We start from the raw sequence: 27,038 nt of genomic DNA on the forward strand, positions 1-27,038 counted from the left end.
TATTTGTACACACTTTACTGGAAGTGACTTTTCTTTATAACCCAGTAGTTTTGAGGATAATAGGGCTACGAGTTCTGCACAGTTAGAGACATGGCTGACTTGACTGACAGGCGAGGAGTCTAAAGGCAAAGTCAACTCTGTCTCTTTCCACTTTGTCTACTAGAAGTTAGATTAAGCTTTTCCATTATGGCATCCACCATTGAAAAGCTTCAAACCCTGCTTCAGAAACCTATGGGTGACGTCACAGAGACTATGTCCATACAGTCGGTGGTTTAAGCTGGTGCCCCATGTATTAAGACTTCAGCTGTTGCTGCCATGAAGATCTGACCTTTAGCTGCATGCCTGTCCCCACTCTCTACTCCCCACACTTCCTGTCTCTCCTCAGCTGTCCTATCTAAGAAAAAAAATCCTGAAAAATAACTTGCAAAATATATAAATAAATTGATTATTTCATACTATATAAAAGCTTAATGTTGAAAAACACAAAGTTTGACTGAAGCATTAAACAAATGAGCATGCAATGAGATGCAGAAATTCTTACCGTGCTTGATTCACACTTTGCTTGTTTATGGGAAGTTAAAATTGTCAACTTTCTGCTAATTTTCATGTTATTAAATGGAAAGTCATCAATGGCTTCCTCGAGCAGCAATGAAATCATGTCTCTTTAAAGCTACAGTGAGGAATTTTCAGTTTGTGTTGATTGGCGCCCCCTGTGGACAAAGTGTTATATTTCCTCTGTAAAGATTTCTGTCCAGAAATCTCATCCTTCTTTCTTTTAACGGTCAAATGTATAAGTCGATGTTGTAGAAATGTAAAGAAGGCTGACACCGACCCTTTAGCAGCGCTTACAAGGATTAAAATGAACCACATATGAATAAGTAATCTTCTCTCTGATAGTGTTGTTTTCTTTTTTAAGGTCATTTCGAGGCCTCAGTGTTTATTTCAGCCTGTTCCATTAACAGTTAAAACCTCCTCACAGGAGCTTTAACACAGCAGCGTGGTTTCCAGGATTTAGTTAAGCTCAGTAGCGATGACTTGTAGAAATAGAGCACACATAGAAAGATGGGATGAGTAGAAAATGAGTAAAGATGACAGAGAGCCCCTGGTGTGGCTATCAAAGGCCTTGTTAACAGTGGAACAACATTACGTGCTGACCTGTTCCTGAGTCACAGTCTGACAGCCAGGACAGAGGACTGAATGTTTTTTGACGAGTTCTCTGCTCATCGTCCGAGCCAGACACCAGAACATTTTGAAGCCCTGAGGTCTGGGAGACGACGCGGAGAAAATGTGTGCAGGGCCGACATTTTACGACACACCACCAGGCACAATTCCCAAGATCCGCCTGCCTGACTGACTGTTGTGCGTCTGGACTCAGTTTTCTCTCTGGAATTTCCGTCTGTAGAGTGTTTCTCAACATTTTATTCCAGCTGATTTATTCCAACTGATTGAAGTGTGAGGGCTGAGGGCGAGAATATTATGTTCTATTCCAACCGCTATGACTCATTTAAGCAGTGAACACCCCGCCTCCACTGCCGGTGCATCCCTTGTTTACATCCCAGCACTTCTCCAGATTGAAGTGATATCTGCCCGCGTTCTCTTCAAAAGCCTTTTGTCGCTCTGCATCGACTGACAAGGACGCTGATCCTCTCGGATCAAATCTGTCCATCTCTGCATGGCCTCCTTCCATTCAGGCCCACAACGACACTTCCCAACTGTTTTCTCTCCATTCACAGGCTGATCAGACGAGTTTGAGCACAGTCTCAGATTCAACAACCAGCCCCCTTCGCCTTCCAAATTCCTCTTCCCATTCCCCGCCCCCGGTTAACCCAGCGCCAAGCCCGCCAACTCGAGAGCTGCCTCTCCTTCTGCTGGGCCTTTGTGATAATAACAATAACTGTGTAGCGGTGCAGAGGGCTTTCTGTTGAGCCAGCGCCAGGCCGGCTGGCACAGGGAACCCTCTAAGCCTGTTCCACCATCTCCAACCAATTCCCCTCTGTCTCGGCTGGCGCTGGAGCATCACAGGCATTAAGGCTGCTATCAATGTGCTCAGCAGCAGGGGCCACCGCCACCACTCTCGCACTCGCTCTATCTTTTCTCTTTCCGCCTCTCTCCCTCACCCACTCAATTCTGAATCCAATTCAAAAAAGGGTTTTATTGGCAGGACAAATAATACCTTGTTCTTCAAAATGTCTCCTTGCCTCCTCTTTTTTTTCCTCTCTGCGCCGCTCAACCTCATTCTCCGTCTCTATCTCCTGGAAGTGGAATCTCAGCAGAACAAGGTGAAGGCCGGCGTGGGTGGTAATACTTTACGTGAAGTGCATTGTGATGCATTACAAGCAGATTAGAAGCACATTAGAGGTAGAGATCCACTTTAACTCTCAGTGATCACGGATGTAAAATGAGTTAGGCAAAGTTAGAGTAAAGGCTGTCGCACTATTTTAAGGGTTTTACATAAATCCTTTTTGGAATCTAATGACATCAGTGTCTCCTGGTTGGTACTTTTTTCCCAAATGAGATTTTTTCACCAAGATTTTTTACATTTTAACAGGTTTTGGACCCAAATTACATGTTTTCCAGACAGCAATTTCATAAGCTGCAATACAAATCAAGTTTTGGGAGTCATCACATCAAATCATCAAACAAGCTCAGCCCACTTCAGTTCAGTAAAAAGAGCTGAAATGCAGAAATCTATCATGTTTCATCAAAGGAAGCTCACGTAACTATCATGTTATGTTTAAGTCGAGGTAACCGGCTGATGAGGGGAGGATGGGGCTTTGTTTTAACGCCCCCCTTTATGTCCTCAACAACAAAGAACCCAGAAAACGTTGAATCCTCCGACTCTCTGCTTGACATACCATGATGGAGTGAGTCACATTTTATGAATGCAAAAATTATAGTGTTGGTATTATTTTATGGCCACTCTACAGCTGTCTGTGAGAGCAGAACCAGCAGTGGTGTAACATAATGAAGAAGTAGTGCTTTGTTGCGGTACATACAGTACTTTACTTGAGTTTCTATTTTCCGGTCGGCTTGCTCCTTTTCTTCACTACACCCTGAATAAAGCGTGGACTCCAGTGCGACATATTTCCATTAAAGATCCACGTTAGTTGAAATGAATCCGAGAGAAGATAGGTGCAATGATTTTGGTCCTTTCTTCTTTCAAATACATCTTTAAATAAGTGAAAACTGAGAGGTCAGCCCCTGAACTGACATCACTTATGTCAAACATTAAACAAGAAATTTTGCTTTTAAATCAAGTCTACACTGCAAAAACCTCAATTCTTAACTTGACTAAATATCTCATCACACTCGATATAAGCCACTTTGATCTAACAAACCAAGATATAAATCTGATTTCAAGATATAAAAGCCAAAAATAAGAAATGAACTGATTTTAATGAGTCAAAATATTCGCCAATAAAGCAAGAAACACTTTATTGATGCGTTTCTTGAAACAAGATGTGATACTTATTTCTAGAGACTTTTTGCTCGCTGCATTGGCAGACATTTCTACTCATCAAAATCAATTAAGCCCTTAGTTTTGGCTCGTAATATCTTAAAAGAAGAGTTATTTCTGGACTTGTCAGGTCAGTGTGGCTTATTTAAGTCTAATTAGTTATTTTAATGAGACAAATAGACTCAGTAAGATTTTGCTGTTGGACTGGATTCAGAAGTGCTGCTCTTAAATTCCTTGTTGCATCTTTACACTTATGATACCTCACTTCTTCATCTTCTTTTTCTTCTTCTTGGAGATTGTCATGTCACTTGGCATCCACAATATTTTCATTGTCACCCTGTGCAGGCATGACAGAGATGAGCGAGCAGTGACTATGTGAGCAGAGAGCCACTCAGCAGGGACACATGGTGCATGATGGAGGCAGAGACTTCAGCCCTGTTGGCAGCAGCTGCTTGGACTTTTAAAACTTTAGTACAAAAGGGGATCAGAGAAATACTTTTGATACTTCAGTCGAGTACACATCAGAAACTTTTCACAGATTAGATTAGAAAAGCTGACTTTCACTTAATCAAGGTTGTTTTTAGGTTTGACAAAAACGACCTTTGCTGGTATATATGTGTATTTTTTTCCCTCTGTTGGTACACTTTTGCCTATTTTTATTTATTTGCAGTTATATGTTATGCTTTTACCTATTTTTCTGTCTCTGCAGTTATATGCACTCATAAGCGCGCACACTTTTGCCTATTTTTTTTATCCGTTGGTGTATTTTTCTTCCCCACTTATCATTGTGAATATTTTTGCAACTCCGTGCCCCCCACAGACTCACATGATGGCCCGGTAAGAGAAAGAAAGAGATATTCCTCTGAGTTTTTTACATTTGAAATGAACTTAAAGCTACAAAACACCACAAACCCAACCTCAGACGTAGAAGAAACCAGACCGGTGCATGAATTATTTTGATGAACTTCAGTCTGTTACTAAATGTGCATTAGTTGAAAAAGTTTGCAGCTCTATAAGAGCCAGACCAAACCAAAGAAACTCTTACATGATGATGTAAAACGGATTAAAATCTTAAAAGTTAAAACTTGCTACACTCTTACTTTTATTAAATCACATCTGAGTCTCTTTGTTACTCACTGAATCTGTGACGGAGGCGTGTTCAAACTCGAACATGGTGTTAAATTGCTGTTAAAAGAAAGCCAACAGGAATGAATCCTTTTCTGAAAATGTAATTGATCCTCATGTGTGTGCAGCTCCTCGCTGTGTGCTCATTACATCACAGTCTTGATTACAACAGTCATACACCCACGACGTGCCTTCACCGTTTGTAAAGCCTTCAGGTAGAGTCGGTGAGCTCCCACCTGCCCGCCTGCTGCTGCTGCTGCTGAGTGTTAGTGTACAGTACAGCCTGCAGACAGGCCGCAGCTCAGCACATCCATTCCCACGCAGAGCCACTTGTGAAGTGAGCAGTACAGTGTGTGTGTGTGTGAGTGCAGACCCCCGCACCACCACCACCACCACTGTGACCACCTACAGAACTGAACTCACTTCATATGACCAAACACAGCCTCCCACCTCAGATGCAATAACAAACATGGCCTGAACACTTGACCGCAATTACTGCACAACAGTCAGAGAAATACCAACGCAGTCATTACGCTAACTCTGCTGTCAGATGCTCAAACAACACTGTGTGCCTGTATATATGTGTGTATGTGTGTGTACATATCAAACTGGGGACCTCTCTGTATTTAAACACTCACCAGGCCGACGAGGGACGTTTAAGATGTACTCTAAAGGTTGTTCTTTTAATTGCACTAAAATCAAATCTAAAGTCTGTGGTGTTTTTTTCTGTGGTGAGTGACTGTTAACGTCTTATACATAATTTTTTAAATGTCTTATCTGCAGTAACTTAAAGCTGCTGTGAGGAACTTTTGTTTTGTATCAATTCTGGTGCCCCCCTTGTGGACAAAGTGATACCTCTTATTTCTTGTCCTTTACATGCAAAAGTAGTGTTTTCAACAAAAGCCTCATCCTGTTGTCTTCAACAGTCAACTTTATCAGGCAATGTGATTATTTTCTATGAAAACAGTCAAATAGAGGCTTTTTCTGAAGCAAGATGTCCATCATCTGGTCTGGCACCAACCCCCCCAGGGCAGTTTCAGGCATTAACAATGACAACAGACAAGGTGTCAGTGTTGCTGCTGATGGTCTTGTTTGTTATTAAAGGTCATAAAGAGGCATCAGTATCATTTTCAGTCTGTTTCTCAGCCAGTTCAAAACTCCTCACAGGGCCTTTAAGGTCCAAAAATGTAATCGTTAAGTGTGTCTCTACGTTTTTAATCCCGAATCAGTGTTTCAGAATAAAAGGCGACCAATTTTGTAATTTATGACACATGAAGAAAACTGGAAACAATTAAATAAATAAATTAAAAGAAGATTTCCAAGGCCCTGATATAACTCTAAAAGTGTGCGCCCCATGTACATACACTATAACCATTCATGATGTTTCTCTCTGAACCGGCTCTGTTTGTGTTTGTGTGCCTGTAAATCCACGCTCTGGGACAATGAAACCTCCAAGCAAGTAAATATCCAATCATCACCCGTCACGTATAGGTAAGGTTACGGTAGGCGGAGTCATTAGGCTCACATCCAATGACAGGAACACTATGGCACCAAGCCCTAAAGCACCACGTCTTCAAACCATCCAAGGTGTGGCAGCAGTTTCAAATTTAAAGCTTGTGCCATTCGACCAAACCGTCTGTGAAACTGAGACTATGTGTCTTTGGTTCTTTTCATCTTTTCATATTGTGAGTCCAGGTCACAACTGTAACTAAGCTCTGCGCCCATCACACCTTTGAACTTTCCTACTGATCCCTCAACAGCATAAAATGGTCGTCCCAGTGTTTATTTCACAGTGTCTTTGATGTCACCCATCTGTTTCTGCAGCGCTGTTTTAAGGCCAATGGTCAGTACTTTAAGTAACCAGCTCTATGCCCCGGTACACGCATGTGTAAAAAAACGCTACAACAAAGTACATTTGAATGAGCACACTATTGGAAATGTTTAACTCAACCTAACTTATGGCAAGTTAGTGTGAGGTGAAGAGGCGGGCTTTGAGCCTCCTAGCCAACAGCTACAGTGTTCTCGCCTGTCAATCAAGTCAGCTGTGCCTCTCATTATGGAAAACTTGTAATCTTAATATCTTCGAAATTGCTACATTATGAAAAAATTCGCCCCCGTACAGTGTGTGTCGATAGAGAAATGAGCTATCCAGACTACACTCATTTTTTGAACCAGGCTGTAAACATGTTTATTTCTGCTGTAAAGATCGGCTTTTTTGAATGGGTGTGTATGTGGTTTACGGTACTTCCGGACCAAGCCTCAAATGGACATTCGAGGAACTGCAGTTTCGAACACTTCCACTTTAGCTTCAAGTCTCGCTGGTGGAGGTTGCTTCTTGTTTTTTTCACATCGCATTTCAGCTTTAAAGAAGCAGAGAGCTGATTTGTCCTGCCTGCTCCGCCTGTTCACAGTGATCCTGTCTCACCTCTGTAATGCGTCTGTTACTACCTTCTCTTGTTGCATCCTCGCCTAGTAATATTTGTGTTCCATTATAGCTCATTGGATTTTTGTTATTACTGTGATGTTAGCAAGATTTAAGGTTCGGTCCAATGCAGTATTACGAAGGATTTTGTTCATTCATACCTAATTTTGAAAGCTTGTTCAAGTACAAAGAATTTGAAAAAAAAACAAGAGTGCCACACAGATGATGTCAGAGGGCTGTGATTGGTTGATTATACTATTTATTAAGGTTTCCAATGTGGGGTGTAGAGTGAGGAACATGTTTGAGTTTGGAAAATCATGTCACGCTTACTAGGAATGCAATTTCTTTGTTGATGCATCAAAGCAAAAAGGTCTTCACTATGTGTGTTTAGACTGATAACTCACTGTTAGTAATATAATAGTGTGTGTGTGTGTGTGTGTGTGGGGGGGGGGGGGGGGGGGGGGTCTGTGAGCACAATCAATGCGATACATACATACGTGTGAACGTGTGAAAGGAATCTAAAACACTGCTGACACTTAAACATGTGAGTGACACCTTAAAGTGGTGTGAGTACAGTATGAGAGAATGTGTGTGTGTGTGTGTGTGTGTGTGTGTGTGTGTGTGTGTGTGTGTGTGTGTGTGTGTGTGCGTGTGCGTGTGCGTGTGCGTGTGTATGTGAGTGTGTGTGTGTGGTATTAAGAGGCAGGGGAAGCTGGCGGCCCAGATGAAGACAAAGAGCCCAGCGGCTGAATTGAGCAGCAGCTCTCAGACAGGATTACACAACAGCTCTTAAAGACTGCTTTTAATAGCAAGACTTTGACTGGATCTTATTTCCCTCCCACTCATCCCATCCATCCACATACATCCCCCACTCACCCACAACAGCCCCCCCACCATCACCCACTCTCATCCACAAGTACTGTTCATTCTAAGCTGGAGCATGCAGGAATGTGTGGACATAACGTATAAGTGTGTGCGTGTGTTTGTGTACCTCTGTGTTTCAAATCTCATTAAAATCCCTTTAACAACATGTGTGTGCATGTGTGTGTGTGTGTGTGTGTGTGTGTGTGTGTGTGTGTGTGTGTGTGTGTGTGTGTGTGTGTGTGTGTGTGTTTGTGTGTGTGTGATCTCTCCTCTCTCTTGTATTTTTGTTATTCAAGAGTGTTTTTTGCAATTGAATCAAGTTGTTTTCAGCCTTGACTTGGAGCCTCTGTCTCAGCCAATCAGCTCCCTCACCAGATCAGCCAATCAAAACCTCCGAAGCAAAGCTGGGAACAGGAGCAGGTATCAAGCTGGGCATCCCTACGCTGCGCACAAACAAGGCCTGGGACTTAAGCCCCCGCTTTAAATCCAATTTAACCCTTGATAACATAAAGATTGGACAGCGGTTGTTGCTGCCTTGATCAGGCCTAAATCAAATGTTGATTTTATTTAGATTAATCTGTGTCTTAATAACGCTCAATTGGAAGCTGGTATGGCGCCAAATGAGATGTTGGAGCAGAGGAAGAAACCCTGTGTGTGAGTCACAAAAAAAGAAAGGGAGACAAAGGCACTTATCACAAAATGCTGTAAGGATATGATAACATGACAGAGGGAAGCAGATAGAGGATTTTGGATCAACTCAATGTCAAACACGCAGATGGTGTGAAATGCCTGTTAATCCCACTGCAACTCGTGTACCCCCCCTTTTTCTCTGTGTTCCTTCTATCACCGGGCTGTGTCAGAAAAGCAAAACACACACAGGAGAGCGAAATAAGTATTTGAAGAATCTCAAAGAGGAGCTTCATCGATTTTACACATGATGTTCAGCTTACTTATCTTAACAAGTGCTCCTCAGCTGGGAAAATAATTGTCTAAGGCAGTGGCTCTCAACCTTTGTCCTCCGAGCCCCCCGGACCATCACCGCAACAAAGTGATGCACTGCTTTCAAACATAAACACCACTTTCAGCGGTTTTCATTGGGACCATTATCACAAATATCTCTTTTCTGGTAAAAGCTTAACATTTTCTCTTTTAATATCCCAACACAATAACACACACACAATCTCGCCAACAGTTTTATCCACAGACAGAGGTATAAACTACCCAGCGCGTGTTTAAAACATACAAATCTAACTTTGACAGCCTCAGAGCAGACGAAGCCTCGCACCCTTCATTGAGATCTCTGGCACCCCCCTTTGTGGGGCCCGGACTCCAGGTTGGGAAGCAATGGTCTCACTTCTCCTGTGCCTCTTGTGCTCCCAACTCATCAAATATGGCAGGCTGATCAGCGGCCTTACACTCCATTATGATCATCTAGGTTCCCCTTTTTGTGTGAACGAAGTCACGTGACTATGTCACCAAACATTTTTATTTAAAAAGGATTTAGTCAAGCTAACGTCAATAAATTCTGATGTTAGAAAAGCTGGCTGAGAACCAAGTTTCATTTTCCAAAGTTTTTGGCATCAAGTCAATCAGCGTGAGGGTAAAGTTGTGAAATATTTTGAGTTTGGTTTGTTTAGAGGAGATCTGTCAACTATCGTTCATTACTCCTGTTGTGATTAAAGTCTGAAATTAATTGTTTGTTTGTTTTTCAGTCAGGCTTTTGTCCCTTTTGGCACACCATAGCGAAGTTGCTGCAGTGTCTTCCTACTTCTTACTTCCTGCTGCAGCTTTGATGGAAAAACACAACACCACTGCACATCTGAAAGGAATATTTCACTTCAAAACTCTCAGACAGTTCAGGTGACAAGTCAAAAGTAATCTGCACTTTGTGTCAAACTGAATTAAAACATCACTGAAGTACTTTACCAGCTACGAGCTAAGCATACAGGTGCAGCTAATCAGACTGATGTAAGCAACCGCATCACAGAAGCCAGCAAAGCACTATTCAGGAGTGTGTTAATACCTCAGACCTGTGGATGAAACCAAATCTAGGAAGGTAACCACAGCGCTTGCTAAGTGAGTGGCAGCTGACTGCAGGGTCAACATTGTTAAAGACTCGAACCTCAGAGACGTACTCTGGTTGGAAAGGCTCGGTACAGTGATGACTGAACCATCATCTTTTTTCTTTGTTAACCTCACGTTCCTCAGTTTCCAACAACACTCAAAGTAAATGGAGGGACTGGGTGTCAATGTTTGTTATGCACTTTCTTAAAATGTGCTGCACTTTTTGTACATATGTTCTCCTGAAAGCTGCCTCCTCCCTCTAAGTCATGGTTTCGAACGACACTGGTGCAGCATTTATTTGAATTATAAATAAAAGTCACGATCAGAAAGTTCATTTCATTGCATTTATTTGATTCCCAAATCAAGACTCTGGTAAGAATTCAATTGTTAATATGAACTTTGCGACTATTTTGAAACATGTGATTAATAATATAAAGAATTTTTAAAAGATTATTGTTAGACAGCTTTAGTTTTGACACTAAAGTGATGTGGTTAGAAATATAAAATCTATTTTAAATAAGAATACAATAATAAATCTGAAACTTCACTTTGTGTTCACCTTGATTAACGGGTTACGTAACCTACAGAGAAGTAAGCTCTTATAAAGAGTTAATATTCACGGTTGGTTTTACACAGATATGAGGCAAAAGTCTCCTTATAAATTTCTCCTGTTTGTTTCACACATAAATCACCCACCTCTGCATACTTTTGCCCTCTTCTTATGACATTGCCTGACTTCAACACTGTAACAAAACAAGGAGAGGACAACAAGCAGAAATGACCTTACAGGTGTACATACGGTCACATTTGGAGGTTTTGGGCCACTGAGCAAGGGGATATATTTGACACGTTGGGAGTGAGGATGGGCTGGAAAAGAGGAAAGTGTAAAGTTTCATAAAATGTCTCACTTCAGCTCTCTATCGTGGGCTTGACTTATTTTTCTGTGTTAAAACAGGAGATTCAGAGTTTGGCAGATTGCGACGAGGGTCTACTGAAGGATGTTTCTGAGTTCAGTTGTCTGAACCTCGACCCATCCTTAAAATTAAAACACCTCGGCTGCTTCTGCTTCATTTTCTTTATTAATCTGTCTGAGTGTAAGGCTGTAAAAAAAACACTAGAGCAAGTCTTAAGCATGTTTCCATCTTCAGAGTTGTTATGTTGAGTGATGTATCTTTTTAAAGCTCCCGGATAAAGCAATGCCAAGAGATGTTAAAGCCTTCTGTCAGAGTTAACAAGAAGGGAGTTACTGAAGCTGTACTCCTTTGCTCTGTTACAATTAACAGACAGCACTGCAGATTTGGGAAATTCACATTAACTGCAGTATCTGACCCTAACAGCCCTTTAATAAAACTCCCACAACAGACAAAAGACCATTAAACACAAGTGGAAAGAAGTTTATTTTTCCCTTTTCTTCTGCTTTTTTTAAAAATATATCAGACTGTGATAAACTGCTGTTCTAACACAACTTAAATAGCCTATTTATTGCAAGTTAAGACGACCTTGATTTATGTAATATATTTAAAATTTAAAGCCAGAGTCCCATATGTACTGGTGGAAATGGAAAAAAACACAGGCAAAACTTTGTGCCACACAAAGAACAGTGTGAGGGAAAGCTACAGTTCAGAGCTTGGACACAAAAGACCTCTAATCCTCGGGCAGAATGGGTGGTATATTTAAGTAGATTACAGAAACCAATCTATTAGATTAACCTCCTATTAATTTGAATTTAAGGGATAATCTGTAGTTACATCTGTTTGCCGTGACACCCCATGTCATCATCTCTTGTTATTGTCCTTTTTAAACCCCTCGCCTTGTGCCATGCTTTCGCACAGCCTGTGCGTAATTCAACGTGCGCGCACTGGTTAGCAGGGGGGCGGGGAGGGGGCTTCAAACGGTTTACCCCGTGCACCCAACCGGTGGAATGGGTGCTGCTCCAGTCAACGAGCTTCAAATCGGACCGGGAGCAAACTTTGTCCCCTATGTGACCCGACAACATAGAGAAATAAAGGTTTGGATCCAGACACCTTGCCGATGCGTCAAAGCGCGTAATAGTTGCCTATCCAAAACACACAGGGAGAGTTTGGCTCCGTGTGGCTTCTCCTATATGCACAGGCTGCAATCTTTAAATAAAATGAACCCAGTGAACCCTTATCCAACCTTATCCAACCAGCTCACCGCCCCTTTCCACACTGTAGTGAGGAGTGACACGGGGACACGCCACTGACATAAATTGTTGGACCAGGGGTCAATTATGTGGTTTAGAAATATGCAGAGAGGAGTTCTGCTGCAGACCCAGACTGAGGCTAAATATAGTGAAGCTTCTCCACTAAAACCTTCACCATGTGGTGTCAGAAAATTCTTTCATGTGGCCTACCTTCCATCCTGCTGAACTGTTGCTGTCGCCTTTATCCTTGAAATACGGAACAAAGCGAACCATCCAGTCATAAATCTGGGAAAGGGTAAGTCTCTTCTCCGGGGTGCTCTCGATGGCACGGGTAATGAGGTCTGCATAAGACAGGTTTCCCCATGCGTTCCGCCGGGAGGACTTGGCTTTGCGCAGCTGGCCGGCCACATCGAGCGCAGCGCCGGACATACAGGCAGGAGCGGCCACGACCGGGGCCGGGGCGCCGGCTGGATGCTTGATCTCCGCCGGTGCGCCGCCTTTTCTCTCGGCCCGGCACGCGGGCACGTTGTACTGCTCCAGTTTCACCGATGCCAGGGCCAGACCTCGGCTTACCTCTTCTCCTCCGGGGAAATCCTCCGGACACGGCAGCGGCCAGGTGCACGACCGCGACCGGCTGTGAGGCTCAAATTCCGAATCGATATCAACCTGATGCGCATCCATGCCGCTGTTCTTCATCATCATCAGCATGATGATCTCCCGCTGAATAGATGTCAAAACCGGACAAGGTCACTGTAACAAAAAGCCTGACAATGTTGACGAGTGTCAGGGAGTTATAAAAAATCTGGTCCCTTGTAGACAGAAACAGAATAAATGTGTTTAGTTTCACACACTGAGACGATCAGCCAGTAAGAAATCATCCGGCAGCAGAGTGGGATATTATCATTCTCCTCAGTGCAACAATGTGGCATCTCATCAGGGCAGATGAAGGTGTATCCGAGGCATCAACAACAGTATCAGTCTCTCTTCCATGTTAAAGTGTGGCTGCATGCAGGACCAAGTGGCGGTCAAACATCCATTATGAACGCCCGACACACTTGGAGGATGTCTGTGTGTCGCTCCGGCTGCAGCAACAGTTGATCCCTCTGACAGATGAGCTCCGGGGCAGGTTAACAAGAACGCTGATCAAACTCCGAAATTAATTGACTTTTTAATTTTCTCCACGCGCTCTCTGATCGCGGCTCTGCCACCGTCTCTGTCTGCACATATGTTGGTGACCGGCTTCAGCTCAAACTCACTGCGAGCGCAGTTACTCCCTTAGAAAGAGGCTCTCATGAATCATTTATATGAAGTCGTGAATTTCGAGACGAGAGAGAGAGAAAAAAGAAGCCCTCGTGGATTTGATTTGGAGCATCCTCTGTGTCTCCTCCGTACGCCGCCAGACGCCTCACGCGCTGTAGTAGATTTTTCTACCTTTGTCTCGAGCTCTCCGTTCACATGTCACATGGGTACCGACTCTGTGTCTTTATACTACAAGCCCGTGTGTCTCTGACGGCTTCAAGCCACTTAACTGTAGACTGGAATAAAGTGGAATAAGTGCTGCTTCCATATAATTGGACGCCGCCTGCATCAAGTCACTCCCTCTAGAACAGGTTTCCAGAGGAGGAGGAGGGTGTGTGTGTGTGTGTGTGTGTGTGTGTGTGTGTGTGTGTGTGTGTGTGTGAGTGTGAGTGAGTGTGAGTGCGTGTGTGTGCCTGTGCGTGTTATATTCCCAACAATACAATTTCCAAAGGCAGCCATTTATTTATATAAAAACAAATTCAATCACTGTAGCTTATCATCATGTTTATATTCTATTCTTTTCTCAATGGCCAATCATTACCAGTTGTAATTCAATTATTGCTGATTAAAGATAAATGTTTATTTTTCTCTGCTTTGTTTTTGATTATTAATGGCCTCATTAGCCAAAGATTGTGCGTCAAATCAAATAATACGAGCTACATTTACAGAAACGTGTCTCTGTGGATGTGTGTTCTCTGTCAGATTGTGCCCTCCTGACCGTTCTTCAGAAACTCCAAAGACAGGAAGCTTTCAGTTTGATTTGTAAATCCTTGTGGAGGTTTCACATGATGATTACATAAATATTAGATCAATATTAGACAGTTTTGACTTCAAGTATTTGTGATTCAAGTAACCTCCGGTCAACATGTATGCATTCCTAATGTAATCATCCATAAATAAGGGACTACTGACCATCAGTGAATCCATGTGTATAAGTTATTAATACTTTCTCCTGTCGTTGAAGCTCAGGTGTGATACTGAGGTCTTGAGCCCTCCCAGGACTCTGTTGGCTCTAAAGTCTGTATAAATAGCTGGATACTGTGCAGTAGCTGCTATAAAGAGCTCCATCAGAGATTACTAAATCATCAGATGAAGTTCAGCCACTAAATTTTGATGTCGGACTCTAACAAAACTACAAGCAGCCTTAATCTGAACAATTAGTAGTCCCTGAAATAAACACAGAGATAATGCTATGTAAATATCTCAGCTTAAAAACGTGGCCACTCTAACAGAGGTCAGCTTTCTTAGAAGTACACTTATCCCTCACCATCAAATTGGTGACCAGAGGAAAAACATACATTTGATGAATTATAAAATATAAGCTTATACGTCAGCCACACTTCAGCTTCTGCAGACTTTGAGGCTGCAGATTTAAGACTGCATTTCTGGGACTGCAATTATAGGACCCTTGTTTGCTCCAGCGCAACCTAGTAGTTGCCAAGGAGGGCGTTTTTAGTGTGTAACCCTAACCCTTACCAAAACTATCACAACCAAACACGGGTCTCAGAAATTAAGTCCCAGGACCTCAGGCTCTGCAGATATATACTATTGAGGAAAATGCGGCTAAGGAGGAAGTGTAAAAAACTGCAGTCCCTCAAAAGTCCACTTGAGGCTCTAAAAACCAAGGAGACTCCGTTATAGCACATATTGAAAAACATATTTTAACAAGAGAATAAGATATGTATACAGCCTGGTTGAAATAGGTCTCTTTAGTCTATCACTTTATTCATGAAGACTGTAAAGGCAATACTTTAGGAGTTACTCATCTATTTGGAGTATAATAAAGTTCAGAGTAAGGTATGATTAGACGTGGCTGATTGGACTGACAGGTACGAGCGTTGTAGCCAGCCTAGCTCAGGCTTGGACCAGCTCTTAGTAATGCTGCTATAGGCTAAGACTCCTGGGGGAACTGGTGCACTGACACACTGGGATCCTATCTCACCCATTTCCCCCCAACCCACTCATCACTTACTTTAACTCTGTCCCATTAAAGTTACTAACCATAGACCTTTCTGGAGTCCCTGAGCTAACTTGTCTCGTAGGTTCCTCTGAGCTGCCGTAGACGTCCTCCTGCTCTGGACGTTCCAGAATCCAGCTGATACAGACGTGCTGGACTCCAGCGGCAACAGCTACTACTACTCGTCTCATCACTATCACCGCTCCCTCTCTCTTATTCTCCTCTATCCCTCTTTCCAACCCAACTCAGTTGAGGCAGATGTGTGTCTAACATGAGTCTGGTTCTGTCTGAGGTTTCTGCCTGTTAAAAGACGATTTTTTCCTTGCCGCTGTGAGTAGCAAAATAATGCGAGGTGCAATGCTCATGGTGGATTAAGGTGGGTAAGACTGAGTCTTACCCTGTCTTGGTGTTGGGTCTCTTTTCATAATTTGACACAGAGTACGGTCTAGACCTGCTCTGTTTTTATAAGTGTCTTGAGATAACGTTTGTTGTGATTTGGCGCTATACAAATAAAGATTGATTGATTTATTGATTGATTGATTGATTGATTGATTGATTGATTGATTGATTGATTGATTGATTGATTGATTGATTGATTGATTGATTGATTGATTGATTGATTGATTGATTGATTGATTGATTGATTGAATGCTGATTTACTCGGCCTGCCTCAGCTCCACCTCTTTGTCAGTTTCTGTACAAAAGTTAGTCACAGCCAGTATATTCAATATGGCGACCACCATCCTTGAGCTCTTCAGGAACCACCAGGTGATGTCACTTAGACTAAGTCAATGTTTTGTACTATGGAAGCTAAATAGCAAATTACTGAATTACTGTTCATTGAAGCCTGAATAACCACAGGTAATGACCCTTAATGTGCAGCACTCGTCATGATGAGTTCTGGTGGTGTGGGACATCTACAATCCAGGCTCCACACTGTCCTGCATTGGATCCAGCTCACCCAACCACTACAACAAATCTTCCAACCTTAACCTTACAGCAGGAGCAGGCTGAACCGTTACAGACATTCACTCTTGGTGCAACTTATTACTTATGGACAGTGTAAAATGTTAGGACAGTTCAATTCATGACGTGATAGTGTAGTATGTTGCACTGAGCAATAACAGATCATTTATGTGTAAGTTAAGGCCACCATAAATATAATTAGTGTAAGATTTGTCAAAGTGTGTGCACATACACCATGTGTTTGTATATGTGCATATGATTCCCGTGGACTTGTTCACCTCCGTTTTTGAATCAGTCACGATCATATGGTCGAGAATCAGCGGCGCTCGTGCATGTGAGCGGGGGGGGGGGCGTCGTTTTGGAGGAGCTCCGAGGGAGGAGGGGAGGGGTTAGACGGAGTCCTGAAGAAAAGCTACATTCAAATTCATGCAGGTTTTCACCAGTGAAATTTACTCTGTTTGCTCCACGTTTAACCGTGGAGACGCATGATATACAGGTATAACTAAACCACTGAGACAACATGGACTACACAAACAAAATGTACTGTCTTAGGATCAGATTTCAGAAAAGAGAAGGAAATTCATGAGCTGACTCCAAAGCAAAAGTAGTCAGTAACTAGAGCATTGATAGAAATGTAGTGGAGTGAAAAGTATAATTGTTTTCTGAATGAAGTGGAGTAAAAGTAATAAGTTTCCCCAAAAATTTTTACAAATATACAGTACTCCAGTAAATTTACTTTGTTACTGTCCACCACTGGAATTCAGATATTTTTATCTCTATGTTTTGTGTTTTTATTTGGCAGACTTTAATGAAAAGGTCTAATTTATACAGTTTTTGGCATCATTTCGTTGCTCTCAGTTACGGTTATGGTTTAATGATAAATTTAATTTTTTGTTTAACAGAATCTGGGAAATGTAAATTTCAATCCTTAATAAAAAAATGTAGATGCATGCTCTGGCAGAACATTTCTACAACTCTCTGAACGTGAGGAATAAACGCTTCAGCCTTTAGATGAAAACAAATAAATTATTGGCTGGGTTTATTCTCCCTGTTGGGGTCAAAGAATTAAACTATCATCTCCACTTGCTGTCTTTGTCACACATCGTTGCCTTTAGAGGCTCTGAGTCCATAAAGCGCGCTCCATCAATAGCTGCTCTGTGAGCTGTACGCTCGTCTGGAAACCCCCAACACTGACAGAGGCTGCCACTCTCTGACAGCCGGTTGTCACTGACAACCATAACCTCAAATGCACCTTAATGGAATGCTTTCATGGGGACTAAATAGGCCTATCAACATGAAGAGAGCGAGTGATCGATGTTTGTGTGTGAATGTGTGTGTGTGTGTGAGAGAGAGAGAGAGAGAGAAGGAGAGAAAAGGAGAAGTGAAGAGAGATGCTGTAAATGGGAACAAACAGGGAAAATTCAAAACACATGGCTCTGCGGTTTGGAGAGGAGATTTTTTTTTTGCGCCGCAGAGAAGTTGTAACAGGAATGTGGTGTGACTCCCCTCGTATGGAATGAAAACAGTGAGGCCGTGCCAGCAGGGTGGATATAGGGTGTTCAGCAGCGGCTTACGGCAGAGTGCTCGTCATCACGAGTAGGTGATGCACCGCCGCAGCGTAAACATGAGAAACATGAGTCACACGGCCGGACACGACACCAAGCAGACGGAGCATTACAAGGTTTCACACGGGGGAAGTGGATTTGTCAGAGATACTGGAGCTGTTGGTGCAAAATTTGAAGTCCTTCAAGAAACACATATTCACATCAGTGTTTCATTTCCAGAAAGCATTTGTCAGATAAATAGCAACTGCCAAATGGATTTGTGCGAGATCCATGTTTATCCATTGTCCCTCGACTTTCTCAGCTTTAAATATTGATGATGTGCATATTGACTGTCACTGCCAGCTCTCTCAGGCGGCCTCTTCTCATTGATTACAAAGTCCACTAATGCCTAAACTAGGGGATGGATGGAGAGGTAAATAACCTATCACAACATCAATGTGTTTACAGTTGGTTTCGGATGGCAAAAATCTGTTCAATTATTTAGACACAGTCTGATCATTTTAAAAACTTTGGCTGCATTGTATCCCTCCGCTTCCAGTGAGGCTATCACGTGAGCAAGTGTTAGCGTAGCTTAGCACAGTGACTGAAAGCATTTGTCCAAGTTGGAGCTAAACTTTGATGTTGAAACAGCTTCAATCCTTCTTTACTCACACCATGTAAGCTCTTAGCTGTAAACCCAACAGCCTCAGGTGTTTCTTCAAAAGCAGAGAACAACTCGTTCTCCTGAAGAGCAAATTCTTGTGGTTGCACCAAGTGTTTTAATAGTGCCATAAAATCTGTCAGGGAGCCAGTCAGTGTGAAGGACTGTTTGGATCATGTTGTTCTTTTGAATCAAAGATTTAGTTACATTAATTTAAAGCTCCATGTGAGGAGGTTTTAGCAGGTTATGAATGAAGCTGAAATCTATATAATGACAAAAAAACGGGAGCAGATTGATTATTTGTTTATAGTTTTATTGATGCCTGAAACTGCTGCCACAGGGTAGGTGTCAGAAGAAGTGATGGCTGCACACTGCACACTGCCAATACAGACTTTGAAATATAGATATTTTTCACAGCAAAAATTCTGGATGAGTAGGATGCTGGTTTGATGGAACAGGCGCCCCATGTACAAAGGTGACAGCCCTCGTCACACTTGGTTGTATATCAATTCCAGATCCGACATGATTTGGTGAACATCATCCCACCTTTCTCTCTCCCTCTCTAAAGCTGACAGTTACTGGCAGTAGGGTGTCATTTTTGTAAAAAATAAAACATACACATGTTCAGGGCAAACTCTGCAAAAGAAAGATATGTGCTGCTTTGTCCACAGGGGTCTCCCAAGTCAAGTTTACCTCAGGAGCTTTTAACTTAAAGCTGGGATTGGTAATCAGATTTAGATACACTTTTTGTCATACTGGTTAAAATGATCTTTATGTCCTGATGGCAATCAATACATGATGTGTTCCTAAAAAAGAGTGAAAAAAAGCTGCAATCTACAGCCGGAGTAAACCTGGGAAAACACCAACTAATCACCGTTTTTTGGCTCCCCAAATTTTAAACCAATCAAATCCCGTCCAGCCGTTCTGCCCTCCTCCTGCGCGTACATTTCCCCGGTGTGCACTCCTCCGAGTCCCCGTCTCCTGCCTCTACTTCCCCTGACTCTATTTACTGCACCTCTTGCTCGTCCTCGGGCCTGTCCCCTCTGACCTGATGAGGTGCTTTGCTCAGGACTGTAGTCCGGATCAGAGTCTAAAAAGCTCTCACCAACAAGCAGAATAATTAATGACGTTCAGTAAGTCCTACAGAAAATATATAAATAAATATAGCCGATTCGTGAACACGTTGAGCTTTAATAACCGGTCACTGTCGGCCGTGATCACGCCAACCAACAAAGCAACAATCAATGTTTGAATGAATGAAAAACTTCTCCTCTCCTCTCTCCCACTCGCACACTCTACACCTCTCCTGATGCCTTCACTGACCGTCAACACTGTAGGAATTAAGAACATCTACACTGAACACGTTTAACAAACAGTAGAGCTGTTTTGGTGAGGACCGGTTTTGAATCAGTCACGATCATATGGTCGAGAATCAGCGGCGCTCGTGCATGTGAGCGTCGTTTTGGAGGAGCTCCGAGGGAGGAGGGGAGGGGTTAGACGGAGTCCTGAAGAAAAGCTACATTCAAATTCATGCAGGTTTTCCGAGACTACCAACCCTAGCTTTAAAGCAGCATTGATTCAAAGTGCTACCTGCACAAAGTCGGCCTCAGCCAAGTGACATATTTGGAAAACAAACATGGCAACAGCAACGAGGGTATCTTACCTCTGGAGCAAAAAAAGAAAACTATGAATTAACCAGATATATATCACCAATGTACCGGTTTAACGTTACCTGTCACAGCCCCGGTGTCATGATCCGAGCTTCGGTGTTCCAATAAATGTGAAACACGGTTTAACTGTTTAGTCCTCAAAGAGCAGTGAAACATTCACACACCGGCATAAACTTTAAATCCTGTTCACAGACTTTTTAACTAGCAAAGCTCTGGTTGTAGAGTTTCTCAGTCTGAAACTTCAACAGAAAAACTCCTCCTGTTTGATAACTTACTTCACACCAGCAGAGCTCTGAACAGAGACACTTCAGGGTCAGGGGTGAATATTAACTCAGCTTTTTACACAGAAAATCTGACCTGACACTAAAATTCAGTATAAGGAGTATAATTTTTGAGTATAAATATTCAGTATAATTTTACTTTATAGGTCATGAAGAGGCATCAATATACAGTAAGAGTGAGACTATTTCTAGATCAGTTAAAAACTTCTCACTGTGCCTTTAAATATGTAATACTTGGACAGGGGGATGCACCTACTCGAAATACGTCACCTAAAACAACATTTACCAAAGATCTCAAGTGAGAAAAGACACTTTGTTAAATATGAAAATGTGTTATTAAAACCTAAACTTGAGTTTTTCAAAGTCACCTGACTTAACACACAAGAAGTTTGCAGTCAACTAGCAGAACGTGGGAGTTGCTGATCTTCCTCTGCCTCAGTGATTAAGTCCCTTTGTGTCATTGTGAGACTTTGGTGTTTGAAATGGAATCAAATTCAAGCAACAAACATGTTCTGCAACTATCTAATTATAGCACCAAACCCACGAGTCCAGCATGTACGATAAGAAGAATTAATGCAGCTTCAGCCATGAGGTGGCAGGGTTGGCCGGATGTTTTGTAAGGCAGTGACCTACTTTGTCATTTGGGCATGGACACATGTTGTGAAAGAACAAACCACAATGTGTTGCTCTTATATTTCTTTTCCTACATTGCATGAGAGGGAGCAGCTTGAAGGACTATTGGTGCTCTTCTCACACAGCTAAGCTAGAGCAGCCTCTTTTCTTTGTGTGTTTGTGCTGAAGTTCGGCTAACCATCTTTCTGAACACGCAGATTACTGCTCATTAAGATGACAGAGATGTGAGTTTCCTGAAACATCTGCATGCCCTAAATTTACGGTGACATCCTGAGAAGTAGGGTTAAGTTTGAGATATAAAAAGTGAACTTCTTGTGAAGCCACTTGATTTTCTTCCCTCCTGGCAGTTGTTGGCATTAGGCTGATCACCAACTGGGACTCGGGTCTTACCCTCCTTTTAAACACTCCATCACTAACTATTCCAAGGCCCCACACTACTTGGAGAGAACACTAATTGCCTCTTCTCTGCGGGTCTTCCTCCCTCATTTTCATGCCTTCTCCACTGAGCCAGTCAGTCAACCTGCAGGATTATTGATGTGTTTACTGACGGAGGGGGATGCCACTCCCTGCCTTGGGAAACCCTGAGGCTTTCAACTGTTGAGTAACACAGACTGCTGCCACAACGCCTCCAATCAGGGAAACTAGGATGTGCCCATAAGCAGGCAAAACAGACTGAAAGAGATGGTTGCTCCATGAGTTTTTGACTCACCTGTTTCACTTTGATTGATCATAAAGATGTGTCTCAACTGTGTCCCATGGATCTTTGCATGCTAACCCTACACAAAGTCTGAATGCCTTATATATGTCGAGGTGTCTGAAGATTACTATAAGAGGGGAGACTTTAACACTCTTTTAAACTTGGGTGTTACTTTTTTAGTTTGGCAAGTAATCTGACTCCAGTTATGAAATCTAAAGTGTGTTTCAAACGTACAGGTTTGGAACATTATTTAACCCTCCTGTTATGTTCGTTTCTTAGGAACAGCAATGATCTTTCTGGGTCAACTTGACCCGGGGCATATTTAATGATTCAAAAGTGTCGGAACCCCAAAAAAATCCCAATTTACATTTTTAAATCTCATTATTAATTCCATTTCTAACTATTTAAATCAATATCTAGTGCATTTGTGTTCTTTAATTCTCACAGATCATAGGTCAATGGGGATAATTCACTTGTTTTTTACAAGCGGCAACTTCCGGTCTCAAACGATATAGCCCATGCAGAATTGTTATAAACTGCAATACATCGAGAATCCGCTTGAGGCTGGCTGCAGAAACACCGGAAAACAAAAAGACATGAATGGGAAAAAGACGATCTTTGCAGCATTAATAAACATGTTTACAGCCTGGTTCAAAAAAAGACGATCTTTGCAGCATTAATAAACATGTTTACAGCCTGGTTCAAAAAAACGGCTAGGCCCTACAAAGCTAATCTCTCTAATGGCGCACTCCGTACGGGGGGGGGGGGGGGGGGGGGATTTTTTTCTAACGTGACGGTTCAGAAGATATTAAGATTCCGAGTTTTTGCCCAAATAAGGACATGACTGACGTGACTCCCGGTCGGGAACACATACCTGTTAGCTAGGAGGCTCACACTACGTCACACTCTGCCTGGTTGAGTTCTGCATTTCCAATATGGCTGCCGCCGTCGAGTGGCTTCAAAACAGCTCTCAGGAACAGATGGGTGACGTCACTGATACTACGTCCATATTTTTTACAGTCTATGGTTTTTTTATGAGAATTCAAGATAAAACTTTTTTTATGTATATTTGAAAGTGATTGGGGTGAACTATGTCACAAAGTTGCAAAGAAACATTTAGTATTTAGCACTTCTGACCCCTGTTAGCCTCCACTTTGACTGCAGGGTCGAACAGTATCTATGTAGTATAAACATGCAGGGGTGATGCAAATGTGTGAAATTAACCATTTTCTTATGTTGTTCGTGCTAATTAAGCCAAGAAGAAGAAGTTTCATAGCGAAAAATTACTTTAAAGTTTTTTTTAATTTTAAAATGGGTCAATTTGACCCAAAACAAAACAGTAGGGTTGAAGAGAACGAAAAACCAACCTGATTGAAGATAAACATGTGAAATAAATACAACCTCCTACCACTGCCTTTAGTAGTGTTGGCACATGTTTTAAAGTTGGAAGGTGCCTAATGAACATTCAATCAAAGAAAAGCCTTTTCTTCATGTCGCTGACACTGTGACTGTCATGTCTCCTGGACATGTAAGTTCATTATGTACCTTCACTCACATTTCATGTCTTGTGCATCATGTTTATTTTCATGCTCCCTCTCTCCTTTGTTCACTGTATTAGTGTTTACCCTGATTTGTTTCATGTGTTTTTTTTATCTCCACTCCCCAAGTGTTAAAAGTCTCAGGCAAGCAGAAGTGTTATAAACTGCAGTTCATTGAGTGTCTATACTTGAGGCTGGCTGCAGAAACACTGTAATCCACATACACACCAATTCAAAGAAGACGATCTTTACAGCAGAAATACACATGTTTACAGCCTGATTCAAAAAATGGTTTCGGTCTGAATAGCTAGTTTCTCTATCGGCACACACTGTACGGGGGTGCATTTTTTTATAACATGAAAGTTCGGACATGACTGACTTGACTGACAGGCTCAAAGCCTCGAGCCTCTTTACCTCACACTAGCTCGACAGAAGTTATGTTGAGTGGGTGACATCACTGGTTCTCTGTACATTATTTATACAGACTCTGGTCTCAGGCCCTGTTCATGTGTACGTGGATATTTTTGAAAACACCATTTTTTCTCTGTGTTTTGGCCTCATGCTCACACTTATACCGTTTGAGGTCACTGAAAATGAAGGTTTTGCAAAAAACACCTTCTAAAGTGGAGATTTTTAAAAACTCAGTTTTGTCTGTATTCATTGGGACAGCAAACACAAAAGTTTTAGAAAAAACTGACATCATTAAGTTACTCTGTGCATGGCAGTTGTTGTTTATATGTATTGTGCATGCACCAAGATGGCAGGCTTGCATGGTACTGTTAGTTTAATTGCATGTTTATGGGGAAACGTAGCGCTTCTTCTTTATCAAACTGGTGCAGGGGAGTGGGGGAAGACATGCAGGACATGGTCGCGGTCGGGAAACGGCGACCTCTACGACGAGGACTATAGCCTCTGTATGTGGGGCGCTTAGACCGCAAGGCCACCAGCGCCCCTCACACTCAGTTTTAAATTCACCACTCCATACACAGCTTAAGAGAACACTGTTTACAACTGTTTACCCATCTGTTTCTGAAGCGCTGTTTTGAAGCTAATCGTCAGTTGGAGCCATATTAGAAATGTTGAACTCAACATAACTTCAGCTGAGCTAGTGTGAGGTAAAGAGGCGGGCTTTGAGCCTCCTCGCCAACAGCTACAGAGTTCCCGCCTGGAATGGGTATGTATGTGGTTTCCAGTACTTCCGAAACCAGCCAAAGTGGACACCCGAGGTACTGCAGTTTTTAACACTTCTGCATTGGCTTCAGTTCTCACGGCTGGAGATTGCCACTTGGTGCGGACGCAGCTCTTCTAGTGGTGGATGTGCAGGACTGATAACACATTATCACCATACTGACCTGGCATGCTTATAGGAGCGCTTTGAACTGTTTCTGCATTTTGGTGGGGACAGAAACATATTTTTAAAAACACCCCTGGTGTGGACAGGAGAAAATATCCCTCTTTTGTAAAGTACCTGTATATGTGTGGACGTAGCCTCAGACTTCCCTTCCTTTCTGTTCCAGTTTGTCTTGTACCTCTTGTCTGCGGTTCAGCCTTGTCATGTGTAGCCTTCAGTGTGCTTTTAGACTTTCGTTTCATTTTTGGATACCGTTGTCTGAATCGACTGACCCCCCCTAACCTTAACCGTACCTTTTTTATCAAACAGATGTTGAACTTTTGATTCTGCCTTCTGAGTCAATCAGTGTTCTTCCTCTGACACACTAACCACAGCTGGCAGAGCAATAAACGTGATTTATTGCTCTGAATGTGGATTCAACACCCAGTTTTTAACACAAATACAGTAGTGTATATTGTGTTTGAACAATGTTAACTCTTACAGAAAAAGATAGAAGCTTGAAGTTTATACACCTTGATACTTCCATATCTGGAGGATGTATTTAAGTAAGAAGTGCTAATGAGGCCTGACAAAGGCTTACACAGCTGAAGCACTGCTTTCATGCTTTTCTTAATTTCAAAGAGTAAAGCAGCTCAAGTCATTAATTAACACGTGTTCAGCCAAAGAACAAAGACCATGATCACCTACTGCGGAGCTTTTTAAAATGAAAACCTGCATAGTTTGGGGCCTCTGTGGAAACTGGTTATAAAGGCTGTAAACACTCTTTTGGCGAGTCAGTTACTGCACTCAACTTTGACTCAATGTTCAGCCTTAAACAACCTCTCCTCTTTTTTTCTTTTTCACTCCATCCGTCCATAATCCCTCCCTCCAGCCCTCCCTTCTCTTTACAACCAACCCCAGTTACATAAGACTGCCGAAACTGTTGTTTTCCAGCAGGACTCACTGCTGTGTGCGGAAACTGTGGGAGTGGAGGGTTGGGCATCTCAGCCCCGTACTCTGCCAATGGCCATCCCAGGAATGCATCCTCTCTGTGGGTCTGGGCTGCTTCCAACCATGTGGCCTCCCAATGTCACCAAGGAAGGATACAAAAAGAGAACGGCGCTTTACTCTTTTTTTGCAAACCAGAAAACAAAAGGCTGCATTTTGCTCCCATACTGGCAGTACATGTTGAGGCTGTCTAATACTGCGCACGTGTATTCTCTCGTCTGCCTTTTATGAAAAGAAACCACGACATTGTGCAGCGCCCGCCTGCCTCACAGCCCTTTGATGAATACAAATAGAGTTTTAGTAATATTTAAAGAATCCCCCTCAAGCAATGTCGAATGGTGAAAGGGTTCAGGCAGACGCAGTGACAGACTTCTCTCTGCCGTACCTGACATAAAGAGGTTTAGCTAACACTACCCGACACCTACTGTTAATCCTATTTCAAATTGCACTCTCAACCGTGAAATCCACTCACAAGAGGAAAAAATACAGTGATGCAGTGCAGAGGTGTTACAAAGATAATCTTTCCCCTGCCACTTTTCCCCACTGGCTTTAAAGCAACAAAAGCAAGCAGGTGCTATTAAAGCACGGGTAGGTCTTCTGAGGGAAAGGAACGAAAGGAAAGGAGGACGGTTTTAGTGAAATTAGGTTACGTGAGGAATAAAAAGGGGAATGGTATCACACTGTGTCAGCGGGCGGTGCCAGACATATGCCAGACATTTGTGGTACGGGTTCCTTTTGTGCCAAAGCTTGATTTGACCCAGTCCTATAAAGCTTCCTGATGGCGGTTTGAAGAAAGTTAATCACATGAACTCTTCCAGGCTTTGCGGTCTGCTAACCCAGAACTGATCCCAGACCTCCACTATGGGTCTGGATGGACACTTTCAGCACAACATGGTTCATGTTCACATCATCGGAGGGTTCAGAGGAAGAAGCAACCCAGAACAAGCTGAGGTCCCACCAACAAGTCTCCAACCAACACGACGATCTGGCCAGGTTCAACGTTTATTTTTGACCAAGCTAACCATGACTGGACTCATGACTGAAGGATCCATCATGGAAGTCCCAGAAAACTGAAGTTCTATAAATGGCCTTCTAGAGCCCGACTTTAAAGAGAGTCAGTCCACAGACTATAAAAAACACAGACGTAGTCTCAGTGACGTCACCCACTGGTGTCTGAGGAGGCATGCTGAAGCCCAAAAATGGTGGGCACCATATTTGAAATACTTACTGCCACCCAGTCTCTGTGTCCCACTCACACAATCACAAACTTTGAGGGCTAAGTGCTGTCCCACTGTCAAATCATCAAGTATGTGAGGGATCTCTCTCAGACTTTTTGAGCCCTTTATGCACCTTTTCCC

General features: G+C 42.6%; 1 protein-coding gene across 1 annotated transcript in view; it reads right to left on the reverse strand.

Moving 5' to 3' along the window:
• The window catches only part of foxo6b (forkhead box O6 b), a 59,751-nt gene extending 46,103 nt beyond the window's left edge, over positions 1 to 13,648 (reverse strand). Inside the window, exon 1 of the mRNA XM_034704286.1 lies at positions 12,307 to 13,648. Within this exon, the coding sequence (XP_034560177.1) occupies positions 12,307 to 12,804 (498 nt within the window). The 5' untranslated portion in view covers positions 12,805 to 13,648. The remainder of the gene's footprint in view (positions 1 to 12,306) is intronic.
• Between the last annotated feature and the right edge of the window lie 13,390 nt (positions 13,649 to 27,038).

This window comes from Notolabrus celidotus, chromosome 16, assembly GCF_009762535.1.
Source record: "Notolabrus celidotus isolate fNotCel1 chromosome 16, fNotCel1.pri, whole genome shotgun sequence".
NCBI classification, from domain to species: Eukaryota; Metazoa; Chordata; class Actinopteri; order Labriformes; family Labridae; genus Notolabrus; species Notolabrus celidotus.